Source organism: Podarcis erhardii (assembly GCF_964252035.2).
Source record: "Podarcis erhardii genome assembly, chromosome: 1".
NCBI classification, from domain to species: domain Eukaryota; kingdom Metazoa; phylum Chordata; class Lepidosauria; order Squamata; family Lacertidae; genus Podarcis; species Podarcis erhardii.
In genome coordinates this window covers 21,973,703-21,992,562 of record NC_138497.1, presented here as the reverse complement: position 1 = coordinate 21,992,562, position 18,860 = coordinate 21,973,703, and the positions used below count along the sequence as shown (strand labels likewise).

At 46.8% G+C, this 18,860-nt stretch overlaps 2 protein-coding genes across 3 annotated transcripts in view; both read left to right on the top strand.

Annotated features, from left to right (window-relative positions):
* LOC309342438 (cytochrome P450 2C19-like) overlaps window positions 1-18,860 on the top strand; it is a 49,257-nt gene that overhangs the window by 16,036 nt on the left and 14,361 nt on the right. The window lies entirely within an intron of this gene.
* Window positions 1,391-14,509, top strand: LOC309342414 (cytochrome P450 2C19-like). 2 transcript variants are annotated; one of them, XM_081862914.1, is made up of 9 exons: window positions 1,391-1,612; window positions 8,110-8,272; window positions 9,124-9,273; window positions 9,988-10,148; window positions 11,630-11,806; window positions 12,165-12,306; window positions 13,119-13,306; window positions 13,765-13,906; window positions 14,248-14,509. In XM_081862914.1, the coding sequence occupies exons 1-9, from the start codon at window positions 1,430-1,432 to the stop codon at window positions 14,427-14,429; spliced, it is 1,488 nt and encodes a 495-aa protein (XP_081719040.1). In that variant the 5' UTR covers window positions 1,391-1,429; the 3' UTR covers window positions 14,430-14,509. The 2 variants fall into 2 exon arrangements, with proteins under 2 accessions (XP_081719040.1, XP_081719041.1); XM_081862915.1 differs by lacking the exon at window positions 8,110-8,272 and having other exon boundaries at window positions 1,392-1,612.

The window sequence follows — 18,860 nt, the reverse complement described above, 5'->3', positions numbered from 1 at the left end:
ACCTGGTGCACTTTGGCTTATGAACTGAACCATGAGTTCAAATAAGTTTATGCAAACTGAACTGACAAGTCAGTTTGAAAGAGAATTTAACATTGGTATAAGGTAAATATTATCCCCGCTAATGACAATAATTTTATGGATGTCTATAACCTGTTCCAGGAGTGTGTTTAAGCTGTGAATCAGTGTAAAAAGGCCAGCTAATATACACAACGGGATATTTAATCTCTTCTTTTTGACATCGTTTTTTTGAAATGCTTTAGGATATGATCACTCCTGTTTTAGGAGCTACCCCTTAAAAGGGGACCGCTCAATACTTTAAATAAATAACTTGGCAGGCTTCCATCATCTGCATGCTCCCCTCTTGTACTAAATATGATTTCCAGATGTGGTTGGAACAATTGGGCTAAATGAAAACATGAAGTTAATGTTCTGTGTCACCATGTACACTAGTGACCATGTTTTTGTCCCCACTAGGGCACATGTGAGTCACTGTTTTGATGAGCACATTAGTGTGTCTTATCAATACAAAAGCACTTCCAGGTTTATGTCTCCAAAATCTATCTTGGTGTGTCCTGTCCACATTAGTGGGTAGTGCTAGATCGGATTGTTGGGGGGAAAGCAAATAAACTTCCTTCTCCTGAACCTCTAGCTATATATTACTTTAAACCACACAAGAGCACTGTTTGTGTAGCAAGCAAGCCAGCATTTGCTCGTAGTTTTTTTCTAAGTTAACTCCACCTGTAAAAGCTGAACCTTTTGTTGTTCTCTCCTGATAAGATGCCTGCTATTGCTCTCCCTTTTTATCTCTACTCATCCTGTAAATCCTTCTTGCCAAGATAATTCTGTTCCTGCATGAATAAAGCTATAGAAATCCAGAAACTGTACATACACTTCTCAGTTTACTTCACCCAAGCTGCAAGGTTTCCTAACAGGGATGTATTTCTGCTAAGGCTGAGCTCCATTATGGACCTGCCTTCAAGTTTATTTCAATTTTATTTCACATTTGTGGGCATCTGAGGTGCAAGAAACCTCCAACCAAGCACTCAGAGTATACAAGAAGCTCTCCTGCAGGAACCTGGTCCTGAAAGCACCTTAGAAGCAGAACAATTTGCCTCAAGGCTACATTACAATGTTTGGCAGGGGGAAAAACTGACCCCTGGTTATCTTACATCGCAGAACTTGTGCTCAGTAATGCCGTTATCATTGCCTTACTAATCAATGAAGAAAAAGAATACAGACAAGTTCAGAGAAGTTCATTTCTTGATTATACAACCTTATCTACTTAATGGCTAATCTCATTTACCATACTCAGAGAAACCTAGAATTCCTATTGGTGAAAGTCCATGTATATGTGACCTCCTCAGAGTATATAAAATTGGAAAGCAAATTCATTTGTCTAGAGTCATTTCAGTCACTGTTAGCTGGTGCCATGGAGCCTCTAGGGACAGTGACCATTTTGATGATCATATGTATCTCTTGCCTTGTTTTCCTTGCAGTCAGGAGCAGGACGCCAGAGAATGCAAAGCAGCTGCCACCTGGCCCACCTCCACTGCCCATCGTAGGGAACGCTCTGCAGCTGAAGACCAACAACCTGGCCCAGGTTCTCCAGGAGGTAAGTGAAATATACTCAGAGTCGCAAAGTGATTTCATGCTCTTTATTCAGCTCATAGTGGTGAGGAGGAATGAATGAATGTCCCCTCAAAGTATCTGCTTTATATACATTATTTACACAATGGGCTGCACATGATTGGCTAATTCCAGGATTCTACTGTAGGCCAATCAGGTTGTGGATTCACTTCTATCTGGAGCATGATTGGGTGGTTCCTGCTAACCAATCATACTGCTGCATTGTTCTAGGACCAATCAGACTGCTGCATTCTGAATCCTATTGTTCTAGGACCAATCAGACTGCTGCCTTTTGGAGCCTATTGTTCTAGGACCAATCAGACTGCTGCAGTTTGGATCCTATTCAACTCAGTACATAACACCCCTCCCCTCTAAGTTCCAGTCCTGCCCGGAAGGTCGCATTCATAGTCCTCAAGGTACGCCGGTGGCCTACGTGTGCGTTGCGGCCTGGGGTGTTCCCTGGTCCGGGGTTCAGGTTCTGGCTCGTGTTCCAAGGATGGGGCTGTTTGGTCTGGCGCAACCGGCTCGCTTAGTCGTGGTTCTGGTTCCGGTGTCCTTTCGGCCTCGCGGGTCCTCTCTGTATTTACTGATTCTGCCTCTCCTGCTTGCCCCTGCTGCTCTATGGGCCTCACTGCCCCACTGTTCCCTTGGGACTCCTCTGACCTGTCCTCCTCCTCCTGGTTTTCTCCCGGGAATCGTCGCCGTATCTGGTCGCAGTGGCGGCGCCAGCATTGCCCCCCATCTGTTAGCACCTCGTACGACACGGGGCCCGTGACCCTGGTGACTGTGGCAGGTACCCATGCAGGGCCTGCCCCAAAATTCTTTGCGTACACTGGGTCCTGGGCCTCGAAGGTCCGGGGGTTCCTGCCTTCCCCCACCACTACCTCATCCTGAGCTCTATCGGGGTGAAGGCGGTCCAATCTGATTGCAAGGCGCCGACCCATTAGTAGTTCAGCGGGGCTCCGGCCAGTCGTTGAGCTGGGGGTGCTGTGCTGTGCTAGAAGGAATGTGGCAAGGCGGTACTCCCAATCCCCTTGCGTCATGCGGCGAAGGGTGTCCTTGGTGGTCCGCACCATGCGTTCTGCTTGGCCATTGGTGGCAGGGTGGAATGGCGCCGAACGGATGTGGCGGATGGCGTTCTGCACTGTGAAGGTTTGAAATTCTCCTGATGTAAATGCAGTCCCGTTGTCTGAGACGAGAGTGTCAGGGAGCCCGTGGGTTGCAAACAGCCTGCGTAGTACCCGGATGGCTGCGGACGTAGAAGTGGACGGTACCAGTGCGACTTCCAGCCATTTGGTGTAGGAGTCCACCACTATGAAGAATGTTTTCCCCTGAAAGGGGCCAGCGAAGTCCACATGCAGGCGTGACCATGGTGCTCGGGCGGACTCCCAGGACTGGACTGGGGCCCTTGGGGGATCTGGGCGGGATTCCTGGCAGGCCTGGCAGTGTTTGACCCAGGCCTCTATCTCTCCGTCGATCCCCGGCCACCACACATAACTCCTGGCAAGGGCCTTCATTCTTACTACCCCTGGGTGTGTCTCGTGTAGGGCTGTGAGGACCCTTTTGCGGAGGGGCTGGGGAACAACGACCCTGCTTCCCCATAACAGGCACCCCTTGTGGGCTGACAGTTCATGTTTGCGGGTTGTGTAGCCGGCGAATTCTGGCCCGGGGCTGCGGCTGGGCCATCCCCTCCACACCCAGTCCAGGACCCGGGAGATGACCCTATCTTTCTTGGAATGGTGTGCAACTTCTTGTGCCTGAATGGGGCGGTCAGGAAGCAGCTCCAGGCTCATAACCTCTTGTGCAGGTGCTGGGTCGGGGCCTGTTTCCGGTAGTGGTAGCCTGCTGAGGGCGTCTGCATGGCCCATCGCCTTTCCAGGGCGGTGAATCAGTGCATACTGGTAGCTGGCAAGGAAAATTGACCACCTGAGGACGCGAGGAGACAGCACTTGGGGGGTCTGCTTTTCGGGGGCAAACAAGCCAAGCAACGGCTTGTGGTCAGTCACCACGGTGAAGGGCCGCCCGTACAAGAAATCATGGAATTTTTTTACTCCCTTCACGATTGCCAGACCCTCCTTGTCGATTTGCGAGTAGTTCCGCTCGGTTTCGTTGAGTGTCTGGGAAAAGTATGCTACCGGTACCTCTCTTCCATCCGGGAGTTGGTGTCCCAGGACAGCGCCGATGCCATAGGGCGAGGCGTCGCATGCTAGCACCACCGGCAGCCTCTCGTCGAAGTGTGCCAAGACCGAGTTTGAGACAAGCAAGTCCTTGACTGCCTGGAATGCGGCCTCCTGGCGCTGGCCCCACACCCAAGGGGCCCGCTTGTCCAGGAGTCTGTGTAGGGGCTCCGCTACCGCCGCCTTGTGGGGAAGGAAGGAATGGTAAAAGTTCAATAATCCCAAGAAGGCCTGAAGTTCAGTCTTGTTCTTGGGCGCTGGGGCATCACAAATGGCCCGTACCTTGTCCCCAGTCGGGTGAACCCCTTCTGCATCCACCATAAATCCCAGAAAGTCCACTTGAGGCACTCCTAGTAGACATTTTTCCCGCTTCACCTTGAGACCCGCCATCTGGAAACGGTGCAGAACAGTGCGGAGGCGGTCCTCAAACTCCTCTGGTGTGGGCCCGGCAATCAACACATCATCAAAGAAGGGGGTGACACCAGGAATCCCTTTAAGGAGAGAGTCCATTAGATTCTGGAATATGCCTGGTGCCACGCTGACCCCGAATTGCAGCCGCTTTACCCTGAACGCTCCTCTGTGCGTCACAATCGTCTGTGCCTCTGCTGTGGCCTCATCTACTGGCAGCTGTTGATATGCTTGGGCCAAGTCCAGCTTGCCAAAAATTTTCGACCCAGCCAGGGTGGCAAGGACATGGCTGACCACTGGCACTGGGTATGCATGGGCCATGAGGGCCTTGTTTATGGTACATTTGTAGTCTGCGCAGATGCGGACCGAACCATTAGGCTTGACGGGTGTGACGATTGGGGTTTCCCAGGGGGCATTAGGCACCGGCTCCAGCACTCCTTGCTCCACGAGTCGGTCCAATTCCTCGTCTATACGGGGTTTCAGGGCGAATGGGACCCGGCGGGCCTTGAGCCTGACTGGTCGTACTGCGGGGTCAAGCTGTAGAGCAATGGGGGGGCCCGTATACTGTCCCAATTTCCCATCGAAAACCCCCGGAAACTCCTTGCATATGGCGTCCACGTCCACTTGTAAGCTCATGTGGTTCACCCCGGTGATGGCTAGTCCCAGTGGTCCAAACCATGCCAACCCCAGTAAGCTAATGTAGGGGCCCTTGACCACAAGCAAGTCCAGTTGCCGCGTCCGCCCTCGGTATTGCACCCTGAAGGTCCCCACCCCCATTGTGGGGACCTTACGTTTCTGGAAGTCCCGGAGGGTGAATGGGGCCGGCCTGAGTTTGGGACCCCCAGTAGGACACAGTTTCCTTAAGGTCCTTGCCGAGATTATGGATAGAGTTGAACCCGTGTCAAGCTCCATGCGGCATGGGGCCCCCTCTATCTGTACCTCTACATAAATTTTCTCTACGTTGGGGTGGGGCAACTGGTATACCTGGAAGTCTGTGAGCTCCGTCGAGTTGCCTTGGTGCGTTGGGCCCCGGGACCTGGGGCTCTTGGATTGGTCATCTGATGCCTGGCTTCGGGTGGGCCGAGCCCGACACACCCGGGCGATGTGTCCCAATTTTCTGCACTGCCTGCACTCTGCGTTGCGGAAACGGCAGGTCCTCCTCTTGTGACTTTCTCCACAGCTTGCGCAGTTCCCTCCTTCTCGTCGAGGCAGCTGTGGTATGTGGGCTGCTTGAGTGCGCTGCTGTACTCGGTGCACCTCCTCCCTGTCGGATCCCGAGTCGTTGGTGAGGTCTTCGTGGTGGACCCTCGGTTGGGATGGCTGGCTCAGCCGTGCCTCTTGCGTCGACCTCTCAGCAGCTTCCGTTGCCAGGGCCTCCTCCAGAGCGACCTGGAACGTTAGGTTCTTCTTAGCGTAGAGGCGTCGTTGCAGCTTCTCATCCTTCAGGCCACCGACGAGGCGGTCACGAAGCATGTTCTCCAGCTCTGAGAAGTTGCAGAACCGGGCAGCTTGGCGGAGAGAGGTCACAAACCCAGTTATGGTTTCCCCAGGGGCTTGCCGCTTTGCGTAGAAGGCATTTCGACGAGCCACCACTGAGGGCTGTGGCGAAAAGTGCCCCTTCAGCTGTTCCATTATTGTTTTGTATGGAACAGTAGCGACGTCTTCAGGCGCAAGGAGAGCCCGGGCGATTTCAAATGTCTCCTCTCCGCAGACGCTGAAGAATATTGCCCTCTTCTTGGCGTCTTCTTCATCGGTGACCCCTTTGGCTTCTAGGAGGAAGGTGAAACGGGAGGCGTACGCTTCCCAGTCTCCAGATGCTGGGTTGAATGGCGAGAAGCTGCTGTCAGTTGCCATTCTGAGTTCCTTGTGTCCCGGAGCTGAAGCCTGGATACACGGTGCGAGGCAGCGGTGCGGCAGGTGGCGGTGCTGCGGTGCTGTGTGTGGCAGTCAGCTCAGCGGGATCCCATCCTCGTCACCAGTGAAATATACTCAGAGTCGCAAAGTGATTTCATGCTCTTTATTCAGCTCATAGTGGTGAGGAGGAATGAATGAATGTCCCCTCAAAGTATCTGCTTTATATACATTATTTACACAATGGGCTGCACATGATTGGCTAATTCCAGGATTCTACTGTAGGCCAATCAGGTTGTGGATTCACTTCTATCTGGAGCATGATTGGGTGGTTCCTGCTAACCAATCATACTGCTGCATTGTTCTAGGACCAATCAGACTGCTGCATTCTGAATCCTATTGTTCTAGGACCAATCAGACTGCTGCCTTTTGGAGCCTATTGTTCTAGGACCAATCAGACTGCTGCAGTTTGGATCCTATTCAACTCAGTACATAACAGTAAGCCAAAGATGAGCACCTTCCTCAACAGCTGTCTGTTGATGACCGTTACCTGTTTGCAAGCATCTTTCCATCTGACTCTTTTGGAAGGGGGCAATCCATTGTCAGTTTGTTTATTTATAGATGGTACCATCTGTGTGCAGGGCACATTTGCAGAGTATAAGGCAACAGACTCTGCACTTTGACAGAGGAGAGGCAAAAGAGGGAGGGGAGGCATCCAGACCAGAGGAAAAGAATAGCAGAATCACTGTGATTTCCGTGGCACGGACCTGCACTTGGCTACATCAGCAGGGATGGGGAGCAGGGACTTGTCCCAAAGGCTCCACAGAAAAGAGGTGGACTTTGAGCAGGTCCCACAACTCCACAAAGGGGGTTGATTTATTGTCATTTTATTGTTTTATCCTTAAAATAAAAGGCATAAAGCCCCCTTCTGAGTAAACAACTTTAAAAAGGAATAGTAAAATTTTCATACTATATTAGACAGGGGGCCGGGGCAGGTCCAATTCTCCCTCCACACATGGATTGTTTGGGCATTTTTGCCCTCTGAACATTTTTAGCCTCTGCTGGACAGTGTGGAGTTCATAGTCTTCTTGTATTTTGAAAAGCTGCTCCTTTATTTCCCCCAGAATGTGCTTGGTTGGAAGGTACTTTAAGAATTCCCTTAGAAAAATGAGTGTGAGGGAGACATAAAAGAGTAGTATAATCATATTCATGGTATAGAGAAAGTAGACGGGAAAACACTTTTACCCCCCTCTCATAATTCCATACCCTCCAACATTTCTCCAATGAAAAGAGGAACATCCCATTCCATAACAATAATTTTACTATAGCCCACACACTTTACTGGTATGCCCCAGCCACTCTGGGCAGCTTCCAACATATATAAAAACGTAATGAAAACATTAGAAATTAAACAAAAAAACACTTCCCTATTCAGGATTGCCTTCAGAGGGGGTCGGATAACTCTATACTGTACCCTCCAACATTTCTCCAATGAAAATAGGGACAGCCTAAGGACATTCTGTGATCAAACTGGGATGGCTTCTCTAAATCAGGGATGTCCCTGGAAAATAGGGACACTTGAAAGGTCTGTAATGCTAAAACTTGGAGTCTTCAATTAAAGCTGAGTGCTGGAAGATTTACAACAAACGCAAGATAGTTTTTCATACAGTGCATATTGAAACTATGGAATTCACTGTGGAATTTTGTTAAGACAAAATTCATTGAAGATAAAGCTACCCATAGCTGCTAGCGATGATGCTGAACCTCCACCAGTTCCAGGGACCTGCAGGAGGGGAGCGTGCTATTGCACTCAAGTCTTGTTTTTGAGATTCCCAGAAGAACTGTGTTGGCCACTGTGATAACAGTCGTGGACTAGTTGGCCTTTGGCCTGATCTAGCTGCAGAACTCTTCTGTATGTTATTAAGAGTCATGTGGTTCAGATGCCCATAGTGAGTCTGGGGGCAGCGAGGCTCTACATCAGCTATATGACTTTCTCCTAACCCACAAACCCACCTAGATGTGTGTCTTTCTCTATCTTTTTTTCCAGTTTAGTGAGAAGTATGGCTCTGTGTTCACAATGTATTTTGGAGCAGAACGTATTGTGGTGCTGCATGGCTATGATGCAGTGAAAGAAGCACTGATCGACCGTGGAGATGAATTTGCTGCCAGGGGACACCTGCCATTAGCTGATGATGTCAACAAGGGATTAGGTATTTTATGCAACAAGGGATTAGGTATTTTTTGACCAGTGGGGGGCGGGACGCAGGAAAATCCCTCTATTCATGAAAATAAAGCAATAAAGGTTGCAAAGACAAGTCATTGCATCTTGAGATAAACTTTCCTAATTAATGTTCCCACTGGACTGTAGCAATAGATAATTAGCAGCCTTTTAATGGCATAGCTATATTTATGCTGGAGCAGCTAGCTCCGCCTCTGGTTTAGAGCAAGCACGAAGAATTAAAGAAGGATTGACTGAGTTTCTAGCCTTTAAAAATAATGGTCTGGGGTAATTCTGGTGTGGGCAGTAAGTGTTTCAAAGTTACTGCAAACTATCTATAAAATTGTTACCAAGAAAACAAATAAATACAAATCAACACATTTCACTTAAACAACTAGCAATGTAGTCCAGTTTTCTTTAAGTTCTTTCTGGTTAATAAAGTCCAAGAACTATTGCTTCTTCATTATACTGGCAGCTTCAGAGAGAGACCCAGACTCCAACAGATGAATTATCAGTTAACATAAATATCAAAACATTGAAACCTCTTTTTAAGCTTTAGCTGCAAAAATGGACATTCTGCAAATGCAAACCTCCACTACGTTTCATACACAACACACACAAACATAGGATTTTATGCACATTAAACACATATGTTTTACAGAAAGGGCATGTATCAGAAGACTGGCCAGCTACTGATTATGGAATAAGGAGGCACCAAAGTACCAAGTCTCCAGGTGGTCTGGAGCCAAGAATAAGAGCCTCCTGCTCTTCCAACCTGCTTCTTCTGCTCTCCCTTTCAGTCCATCCATCTCCTTCATGCCCATTTCCTCTTCTGCTTTCCAGGAATTGTATTCAGCAATGGGGAGGTGTGGAAGCAGCTCCGACGTTTTGCCCTTACCACCCTGCGCAACTTTGGCATGGGAAAGAAAAGTATTGAGGAGAGGATCCAGGAGGAAGCACAGTTCCTGCTAGAAAAGTTCCAGGACACACAGGGTGGGTAGCCATTGCCCCTCATCCACATAGGCTTATCAAGCAGACCCCCTAAAACATCACAACAGATTGTGGGGTACATTACAACGGATTATTAACCACCAACTTCTCCTGATGGTCATAGTGATCTGAGCAGTGTGTATGGGACAAGGTGGTCCTTAAGTCACCTGGTCCTAGGTCACTGAGAGCTTCATACACACCACTAATGCACTGAACTTACCTTGTCAATGTACTGGCAAACAATGCATAGCTTTCAGCAGGGGTGTAATATGCTGACACAGACCAGTTCCAACTAAATCCCGGCTGCTGCTTCTCTATGAACTGCAAGAGTGATCCGCAGATATTGTTGAATTCCAGCTGCTTTCAGCCCCAACAGTCATCAGTGGTCAAGAAGTTAGAGTCTAGCAGCATCTGAAGTGCTTTAGATTCCCTAGTTTTAGTCTAGAGTTCACCAAGGCCTGCACCACTGTGGTCACTCTATCCTATCTAAGGATATATTGGCTGAAGCTGGAAGAAAGCACCTTGGAAAGTCCTTGGAAGAAACCACTGATAGCCACTGAAGATGCCCATGCCTCCAGAATTGTTGTGAGAAAGGCAGCTCCCTGTCTGACCACTGAGGCCAGGAGCCAGGAAATGGCAGCTCAGAAATTCCAGACTAGATTATTGCCTAAAACCTGTAGTGGGGTTGTATAAATATTTTTTTTGTTGTTCTTCCAGAGAAGCCCTTGGATCCAACCTACTCACTCAGTTGCGCTCTCTCCAATGTCATTTGTGCAATTGTCTTTGGGAAACGATACGATTATAATGACAAGAAGTTCCTATCCATGATGAGCTTAATGAATGAAAACTTTCAGGTTTTTAGCTCTTCTTGGGGACAGGTAGGTGCCATCTTTTTAAAGGCCCTTTTCCACAAAGTCTAAATTTTCCTGCTGTTTAAATTCTTTCTTCCAGGCTTCTCATGACCCATACTGCCTTTCCTCTTAATATTTCTGTTAATGTCCTAGTTGCAGGTTTGCCATGGGTAACTGGTTAGCCACTGTGACAGCACGATGGGCCACTGGCCTGATTCAATAGTCTCTTCTTACGTTCTTATGTTTTTAATTTGGAGATCCAGTCAAGGTCGGTGCATACAATGCCAATACCTGGGTCTAGTAACCAAGGTTTGACTTAACAGCAGCCCAGTGGAGCAGGAAGTAAAGCTTAAGCAGTTTTGGCAGTGGGGGTGGGGGATTTTTGCATGATTTCTCAGTTTTTTGTAAAGGTACACATAGGAGAAATAAAAAAATCTCTACAAAGACTCTCCTTCTGCAAGAGAGGGGAGTGGTTGTGGCCGGGAGCCGGACTCCGCCTCAAGCAGGGGCGTTTGCCCCCTGCCTCCCACTCACCTGGCTGGTGCCCACACCCTCGGCCAGGCACCCAACCAGGTGCCTTCAAGGGGGGGCGTGTACAGCAACCTAAATTGCTGCGGCGCCAGCCTCCAGCCCTCACTTTTCGTCGTCCCGTGGCGAGTCACCCACCCTCCACTCCCTTAGAGGAGGGTTCCAGATTTCTTTTGGCCTTGCTATGGACCTTAGGTTGGTCGCCCTGGTTGTTCGGGGGGCCTGGTAGGAATTTTTCCATTTGGCATTAGGCTTTTTGGTTTTTTCGCCTACCTCGTAGCAATCGTCACAACTTTCGTGGTATTGGTGGGTAGGTTACGCATTGGAATAATGTGTTGTGGTGTCGAAGGGCTAGGTGTGGCCATCGCCTGCGCCTTCAATTTTTGGGTATTCCGTTAAAGGAATCCGGCGGTCGTGTATTCTGTCCGATGCCTGCGTGGCGGGAGGCCATGGTACGACCCTCGGTGACATCAGGGGAGAGCTTATAGTTGGATTAGCATCAACAGGCTCCACCTACTGGTGAATAAACCCCCCTTGTTTTTTAGACTCACCCCTCTCCGAGTGGGTGGAGTCAGCTGACGTAATCCAGTGCCTAAGCCAATACCTTTTCACTTGCTGTAATCAATAAAGTTGTGGCCTTTTCTTGCCCATTAACCTTATATCATGTGTCCTTGCGTTTCATTCCACTGCGCGGGGTACGGGTCCTCGAACCACAACCATTAGGCAGAGGGTGGGAAGGCACTAACTGAGGGGAAGGGAAGATAATACAATGCAGTACAATCAATGAAGCACCACCCAGTAATGCAGATGGGGAACATCTACACAGATTTTCAAGGCATTGGCAGTGAAAATGCTGGTGTGTGGACAACAGAGTTGAAATGCACACAAGGCAACAGTGGCCAACATTATACTGAAGCCCAAGTGTGGACAAACCCTGACTGAGGTTGGTGCCAATGGGTCTCTTGTGGTGTTTCTTCTAGCTCTACAACATCTTTCCTTCTTTGATGAAATGCATCCCTGGGCCCCACCGCAAAGTGCTGAAAAACAACTTGGCACTCAGAGAGTTTGTTTTGGAGGAGGTTGAAGAACACAAGCCCACTCTGGACCCCAGCTCACCTCGGGATTTTATCGACTGCTTCCTTATGAAAATGGATCAGGTAATCATGAAAACTCACAGAACTCTCCAAGTGGGTTCTCCTGCCACTCCTGAAGCTTCCCAACCAGCAGACTTCCATCCAGCTTCTTGTGGGGAATGCCAAGGAAAGAGATTCCTGCCCACACCCCATTGGAGTAGATTCATTTCCCATTGCTGACCTGTTCCTGCAGTAAGTGGGAAGTTCTTTCTAATGATTAGCCCTCTGGGCAAGGAATGTCCAGAGGAACGAGCTATAAAAAGACTTGATATAATATGTGTCTTGGGAAGGGAGCTGGTCCCAGTGGCGCTGCTAAATTCTTGTTATGCTGTACTCAGAACAATTGAGTTGACTCCACTGACTGTGTTGTGTGTTTCTGCAGGAAAAAGGTAATAGGGCATCCCATTTCACCATTGAAAACTTGGCCATAAGCACAGTTGACTTGTTTGCGGCTGGAACAGAGACCACCAGCACCACACTGCGATACGGGTTCATGATCCTCCTCAAATACCCAGAGGTACAAGGTAAAACAGATGCGTTATTAGTACTTATTATTCTAGTTCTTTCCCAGATTTATGTGTCACAGGTCCAAGAGGTGGTTGTTCTGCCAATTTCCCCAGGAAAACCCACTGTTCATTGCTGAATGTTAACCATTGCTGACTGACATCAGCAGTAAACAGAAGGCTTTCCTGGAGACCACAGTGGGGATGTGTGTGTGGACAAAATGCTCATACCCATGCCTAGAAATCCCAGCAAAAACAGAAGTGTGGATGAGCTCTTATAGCTGACCATATTGCAAACCCCAGGATTTTATATACAAACAGTAACAACTTGAACTTGGCCCAGTAGTATAGTGGCAGCCAGTGCAGATCCTTTAGGCAAAGGCATCACATCCTGCACCAGCTGGACTTTCTGTGCCAGCCTGAAGGGTAGCCCACAAAGGCACAGCCACAAGGGCCAGGGGTCAAATGGCCCTCAGGATCAGAATCACTGCAGGACAGTGCCTCCAATAGGAATCCCTCTAAGCTGGACAATCACTTGCTCCTAAAACGTCCCTAAAGAGGAGGCTTTTGTCCCTCTGGGCTCCTTTTGGATAGAAATTGAATTAATATATAAATAATTGCAGTTATACTATGTTTCCCTGTTTACAGATGGATTACTGAAGGTGAGCTACAATAATTTGTCTGAGTTAATGTGATGAGTCAATAGAAAGTTGGCATCAGAAAACATTGAAAGCTCCAAAAATGTGCAGGGGCTGGCAGGCACTCCCATGAAATTTCAATTGCTTCTATGATATTTCCTGCACTGGCATTAAACCACATTCTTCCCTTTACAGAGAAAGTGCATGAAGAAATTGACCGAGTTATTGGCCGATCACGAAGTCCTTGCATGGCAGATCGTGGGGCAATGCCTTACACAGATGCGGTCATCCATGAGATCCAGAGGTTCATCTCTCTCCTCCCACTGAGCGTCCCTCATGCAGTATTCAAAGATACACCGTTCAGACAATATGTCATTCCAAAGGTCAGCTCTTTTCAAGGCTCTAAGTAGTAATAGTAGGCTGCTAGCCATGATGGCTATATTCTACCTCCATGGTGAGAGGCAGCATGCTTCTGAATACCAGTGGGTGGAAACCACAGGAATTGAGAGTGCTGTCTTGCTTAGATTATATTTAAGGGCTTCCAATGGGCATTTGGTTGGACACCAGGAAAACAGGATGCTGGACCAGATGGGGCCACTGGACTGATCCAGCAGAGCTTTTCTTCTCTTCTTATGTACAAGCAAGGGAAGTAGTTTAGCTCAACACCTAAAGTGTAGCTGGGCATCTTGAAGCCTGGACTTCGTTTTAAACACCCTATTGCCTTCTGAAGCTGCTGCATTCTTCTCTGTATCAACAAAGTACCTTCCTTCCTGTTAGTGCCTTCCCACACCATTAATTGGTTGTTATGGCCATCCAGCCCGTTTCTTTGCACTCTCTGCAGGGCACTACCATATATCCTATTCTGACGTCTGTGCTATATGACAGCAAAGAATTTCCAAACCCCAAAGAATTTGACCCAGGACATTTCTTGCACAAAGATGGAACCTTCAGGAAGAGCGACTATTTCATGCCTTTCTCAGCAGGTAAGATCTCTGCTTCCCCAGTTGGCTGGGGTATTGGCCAGCTCAGGTCTTTCCCGTCTCCCTAATTGGCTGGTGTCAGGGCATTGAGGGGGAACCTCCTTCCTCATGCAGCCTAAACTGGAAGGGCTGCCAGTTTGTGAGGGAGGGGCAGAGGCTTCTGGGTCCATCAGAACTCCTTGCACCTTTCCTGTGGCCAGCTGAAGCAAAAGAAATGGTGGAAAGAGTGACTCTCCCGGGAGCTGTTCTGGAGCAGCACCTTTGCTCCTTTGGCATGATTGTTATTTTCTCCGTAACAGCCAAAGTGGTTGTTATGCATCTTACACTTTGGGTTTCCTTTGCAGGGAGGCGGATATGTGTGGGGGAAGGTCTGGCCCGTATGGAGATCTTCTTGTTCTTGACCACCATATTACAGAACTTCACTCTGAAGTCCATCATTGACCCCAAAGACATCGATCTCACACCGGTGTGGAGCAGCATAGGCAACTTCCCTCGGCCCTATCAGCTCTGCATTGTCCCTCGCTGAAAAGCCTGCCTCAGGAGGGCTGCACATGTGGAAAAGTCGCAGCCCGGCAAATCTTTGTTCAAAAAACCCATAACACAATATCTCCTCAGGTGTGGAGCCCTATCTTCTTACCTGACTATTTGTTGAACTGTTACTTTGGGGATCGTGCTAGAGACTATTTCACGTTGAAGACATTATTGCAAAGGACAAATAGCAGGATTTAGAAATTAGTCCCACACAAAAAAATCCCATTCTAATCTTTCTTGCCCCTTCATATGTATATGTGTGCAGCAGCATATCTAGCCGCTGGAATGACTGGTGCATGGGCGTGTCCTGCAGCCAGGGGTGTGTCGAGCCACCCATGGGGGCGGGGCGAACCCTCTCCAATGCTTGGAGCCTCTCCGCCGCCTCCCCCTCAGCTGTTGGGTGTCTGAGGGAGAGGCAGTAGGCAGACACAAATCCCACGCTGCAGCGCGAAACTTGCAGGTGACTAAGCCACCATGTCACTCAAAAAAATTTCATGAGCCCAATTTTATAAAAACTCATTTTGTCTTTTTTTTTTCCAATAGATTTTTATTGAGATTTTAAAGGTTACAAAAAGAAAAAATAAAGAACATATTTAAACAGAAAAAATAAAAAAATAAAAATACAGAACAATACAAGAACAAAGGAAAAAAAACACGAGAGAAAAAAAGATGCAGATAATTAAAAAAACAACAACAAATCAATCCTTTACATAACTTTCTTTCCTTTGCTTATTTCCTTGACCTCCTCACACCTCCCTTTTTTGTATTCTAATTCAATTAGATATTTCAGCAAATTCTTTCCATCTTTATTTTTATCCTAATAATTTATCTTAATATACTATAATTTTGCATTCTGTTCTTTCACCAATTAACAATCCATTTTTACTTAATCCTTTATATCATTTCTGCTAAAACCACATGTGGTTTTAAAAACTCATTTTGTCACACACCCCTCAATGATGACATCCAGGGCAGACTGCACCCCCACACCCCCTTCTTCCACCACTGTATGAGTGTGATGGGCACAATCTGCCAAGATGGAAGCTTTTAGCCACTGAGAAGAAGTCCTGTTGCTCTTTGTGTCTTTCCTGAGCTAAGAAGGAAAGTCTTTGGAGGGTGCTGCAGAAATCAATAGCTTTTAAAATCTTTGCCCCTTTCACCTAGTAGAACATCCTTGAGACTTGACATTTACAAATGTTTGCCAAAAATCCCTTTAAGGGTAACCATTTTCTAAAGAACAGATAGCAATACTGGATGCAACTGAACTTCTGAGTAAGTATGGGAATGAACTAAGTTGGATCCAGTAATCTACTAGTCCTGGGAAGCATATCTTCAAGAAAGGCACAGAGCATAGATGGGCAAGATCTCCCAAGCCCACCTTGGATGAACTTGGATGAGAAACAGAGTGAAAACGGCCCTCCCTCACATTCTCCACTTACTTTGTGGGTGGCAAAATAAGGAAGGTCATTGTGGCATTTGCCCTCCTAGGTGTGTGACATCATACTGGGTTCATAAGGAAAGGGTTAACTAATTGTAAAATGACTAACCTATAGGAACCCAAGGGGAGGAGTTAGAGTTAGTGTTAGAGTTGTTAAGAAGTCAGTGGAGAGTTAGAGAAGAGAGAGGGAGGATAAGTCTGTGGGTTGGGCTAGTTTGATGTGAGAACGTGAGAGAATCAGTTAAGAGGAGTCAGTTAAACAGTTGGGATAATCAGTTAGAAGGTGTTAGAAAGGTATAGGCCGGTAAAAAAACTAAGAATTAGAAACTGACAAGAAAATTAACTGAGAAACCATGTTTGTTAATGCTTACAAAATAAACTTGTTTATTTGATTTAATTTTAACAACTGTCTGGACTCAGTGTGTACTCGAGAGTAACGGGATGGTGGCAGCGGGGAAGCGAGCACAGTGGTGGCACAGGGATCAATAGATCATCAAATGTCCGGGAACCTTGTGTGATTGCCAGTGTCATTTCACTGAATATTCTCCAAGGGAGGACTGAAAATCTCCTGGAGGAGTTTGAGAGGGAAAACTTTCAAAGAATTGTCAGAATTTCTTTCCTCTCAGCCTTCCTTCAGCCCTGCTCCCTTTCAGTGTAACAGAAAAATGTTTCCCTAGTACAAATGCAGAGGCAGCACGGGCAAAATTGGTGAGGGGAAGTCCACCTATGAAGTTAACCAAGGAAGAATGGTCTTCCTCTTCTGTCTTCAGAATTTTTGTTTTGGGTTCCTCCACCCTCTCAATTATGCTCCTATTCAAAGTAGTGAAGTAATGCTTCTCCATTGCATTGCATTGAATGGAAGGGGCAAGAGGAAGGAACTTGTCTCTGATTTTAATTCAAGCTGGAGAAGAATTCGGGTCTTGAAATGCATGTCCTCTGTCCGCTTTGAAACTCCTGAAGGTCTTCTCCAAACCAAAGTTTGGAGAAGTGTGCTGGTTTCACTAGCATAGAAAACTACTGCTCCACTTCTTCTGGAGAATAAGAGCACATCCAGATGTATGTATTTTTTTACCTGTTTGTGAAATGGAATGGCTTTATAGATGTACTTCACCCTCCCAGAGCTAAATAAATAATACTATGACAAACTGAATACTGTCACTTGTAATGATTATGCAAGTACAGCAATTTTATTATTTTATCCAACATCCTGTTCTCCCTGTGGCCAACCAGATGCCTATGAGAAGCCCTCAAGGAGCAACTGAGCGCTACAGTGCTCTCCTCCTCATTTGCAGTTCCCAGCAACATTTGAGGGCTATTCCTAACTGTGTAGTGCATCAATGACAGCTCCATAATGAAATCCAGAGTCAGGCCACCGGGATTTAAATATCATGCTTTTCTAACACATTGCTTTAAAAAATCCCTCCACCTTAAAAACACAGACATTCACAACAAATTACTAATAAAATCACACGATTAAATTTATGGCACATGACTGCAGTTCTGTGCATGGTTGGGAGTAAGCACCATTGAACACAGTGGTGCGTATTTCTGCTGTATAAGTTCAATTTTTAAAACACATTTGGTTTTAGCAAATGACATCCAGACAGCAGAAATGCAACATTTTACTTTTAATTAGCAATGCAAACAACTTTTTGTTATTTATTTTTGGAATTTTACAACAAAATCAAACAGTCCCCTGTCTCCCCACCTCCCCTATGCATCCTCCCCCTTCCTCACATGCCCCCAAACTTCTGTATTCCTCCCTAGCCCCAATTGCCCTTAATCCTCTTCCCCTCCCCAACCCACTGCATTTGTATTTGTTTGTATGATCAGTGGCAAACCTGTACTTTCACTATCGATTCCCCTGACACATCTAATCTAAGGATGACCTGCTGCTTATGATGTAACAATGCAAGCAATCCAGAATTTACAGACATTTATAGACCACATCCACACAGGATTAAAGTGTAGTATTTTGTCTCAAACTGCCCCACTGAACAAGCTTATATTAGCTGACGAAAACCCTCTCCCATGCCCACACTTTTAAGCAGTTTGCCATTGCTTCTTTTTATCTAAGTTGTATATAAAAATAGGAGGAGGTCTGTGGCAATTTAAAGACTTAACTGTATTTATTTGTAAAGGGAGTAAGATTTGCTAGGGCATACTTCCTCAGATGCAGAATGGGTGGCAACAACAGCAACATAGTATTAATATTATTAATAATGTACAGTGGTACCTCAGGTTAAGTACTTAATTCGTTCTGGAGGTCCGTTCTTAACCTGAAACTGTTCCTAACCTGAAGCATCACTTTAGCTAATGGGGCCTCCTACTGTTGCCGGGTCGTCGGAGCACGATTTCTGTTCTCATCCTGAAGCAACGTTCTTAACGCGAGGTAATATTTCTGGGTTAGCGGAGTCTGTAACCTGAAGCGTCTGTAACCCAAGGTACCACTGTACAGTGCTTTTTTCTGGAGGGACGCAGGGGTACGCATACCCCTAAACATTTTGTGAATCTAACGGGAGAAGAAACTAAAAAAATTAAAATATTTAATTTCTTCTCAGCGTAGTGAAGTGGAAGTTCCGTTGCTACCCCTGATGGCAGCCTTTGGTCCATTTACTGCATTTATTTTTCCTAATTTGAACTATAAAATAGTGATTTTCTTGATTCAAAATGAGAGGGGAAAATAAATGCAGTAAATGGACTAAAGGCTGCCATCAGGGGTAGCAACAGAACTGCCGATTCACCACGCTGAGAAGAAATTAAATATTTTAATTTTTTTAGTTTCTTCTCCCGTTAGATTCACAAAATGTTTAGGGGTATGTGTACCCCTGCATCCCTCCAGGTTAAGAATGGACCTCCAGAACGAATTAAGTACTTAACCCGAGGTACCCCTGAACTGCCTTTATAATAATCAGATCATGGTGCCTTGCCCTGACACAAGAATGTAAGAAGCTGGCTTATCCCGAGTCACAGGGCTCTTCAGGCCCC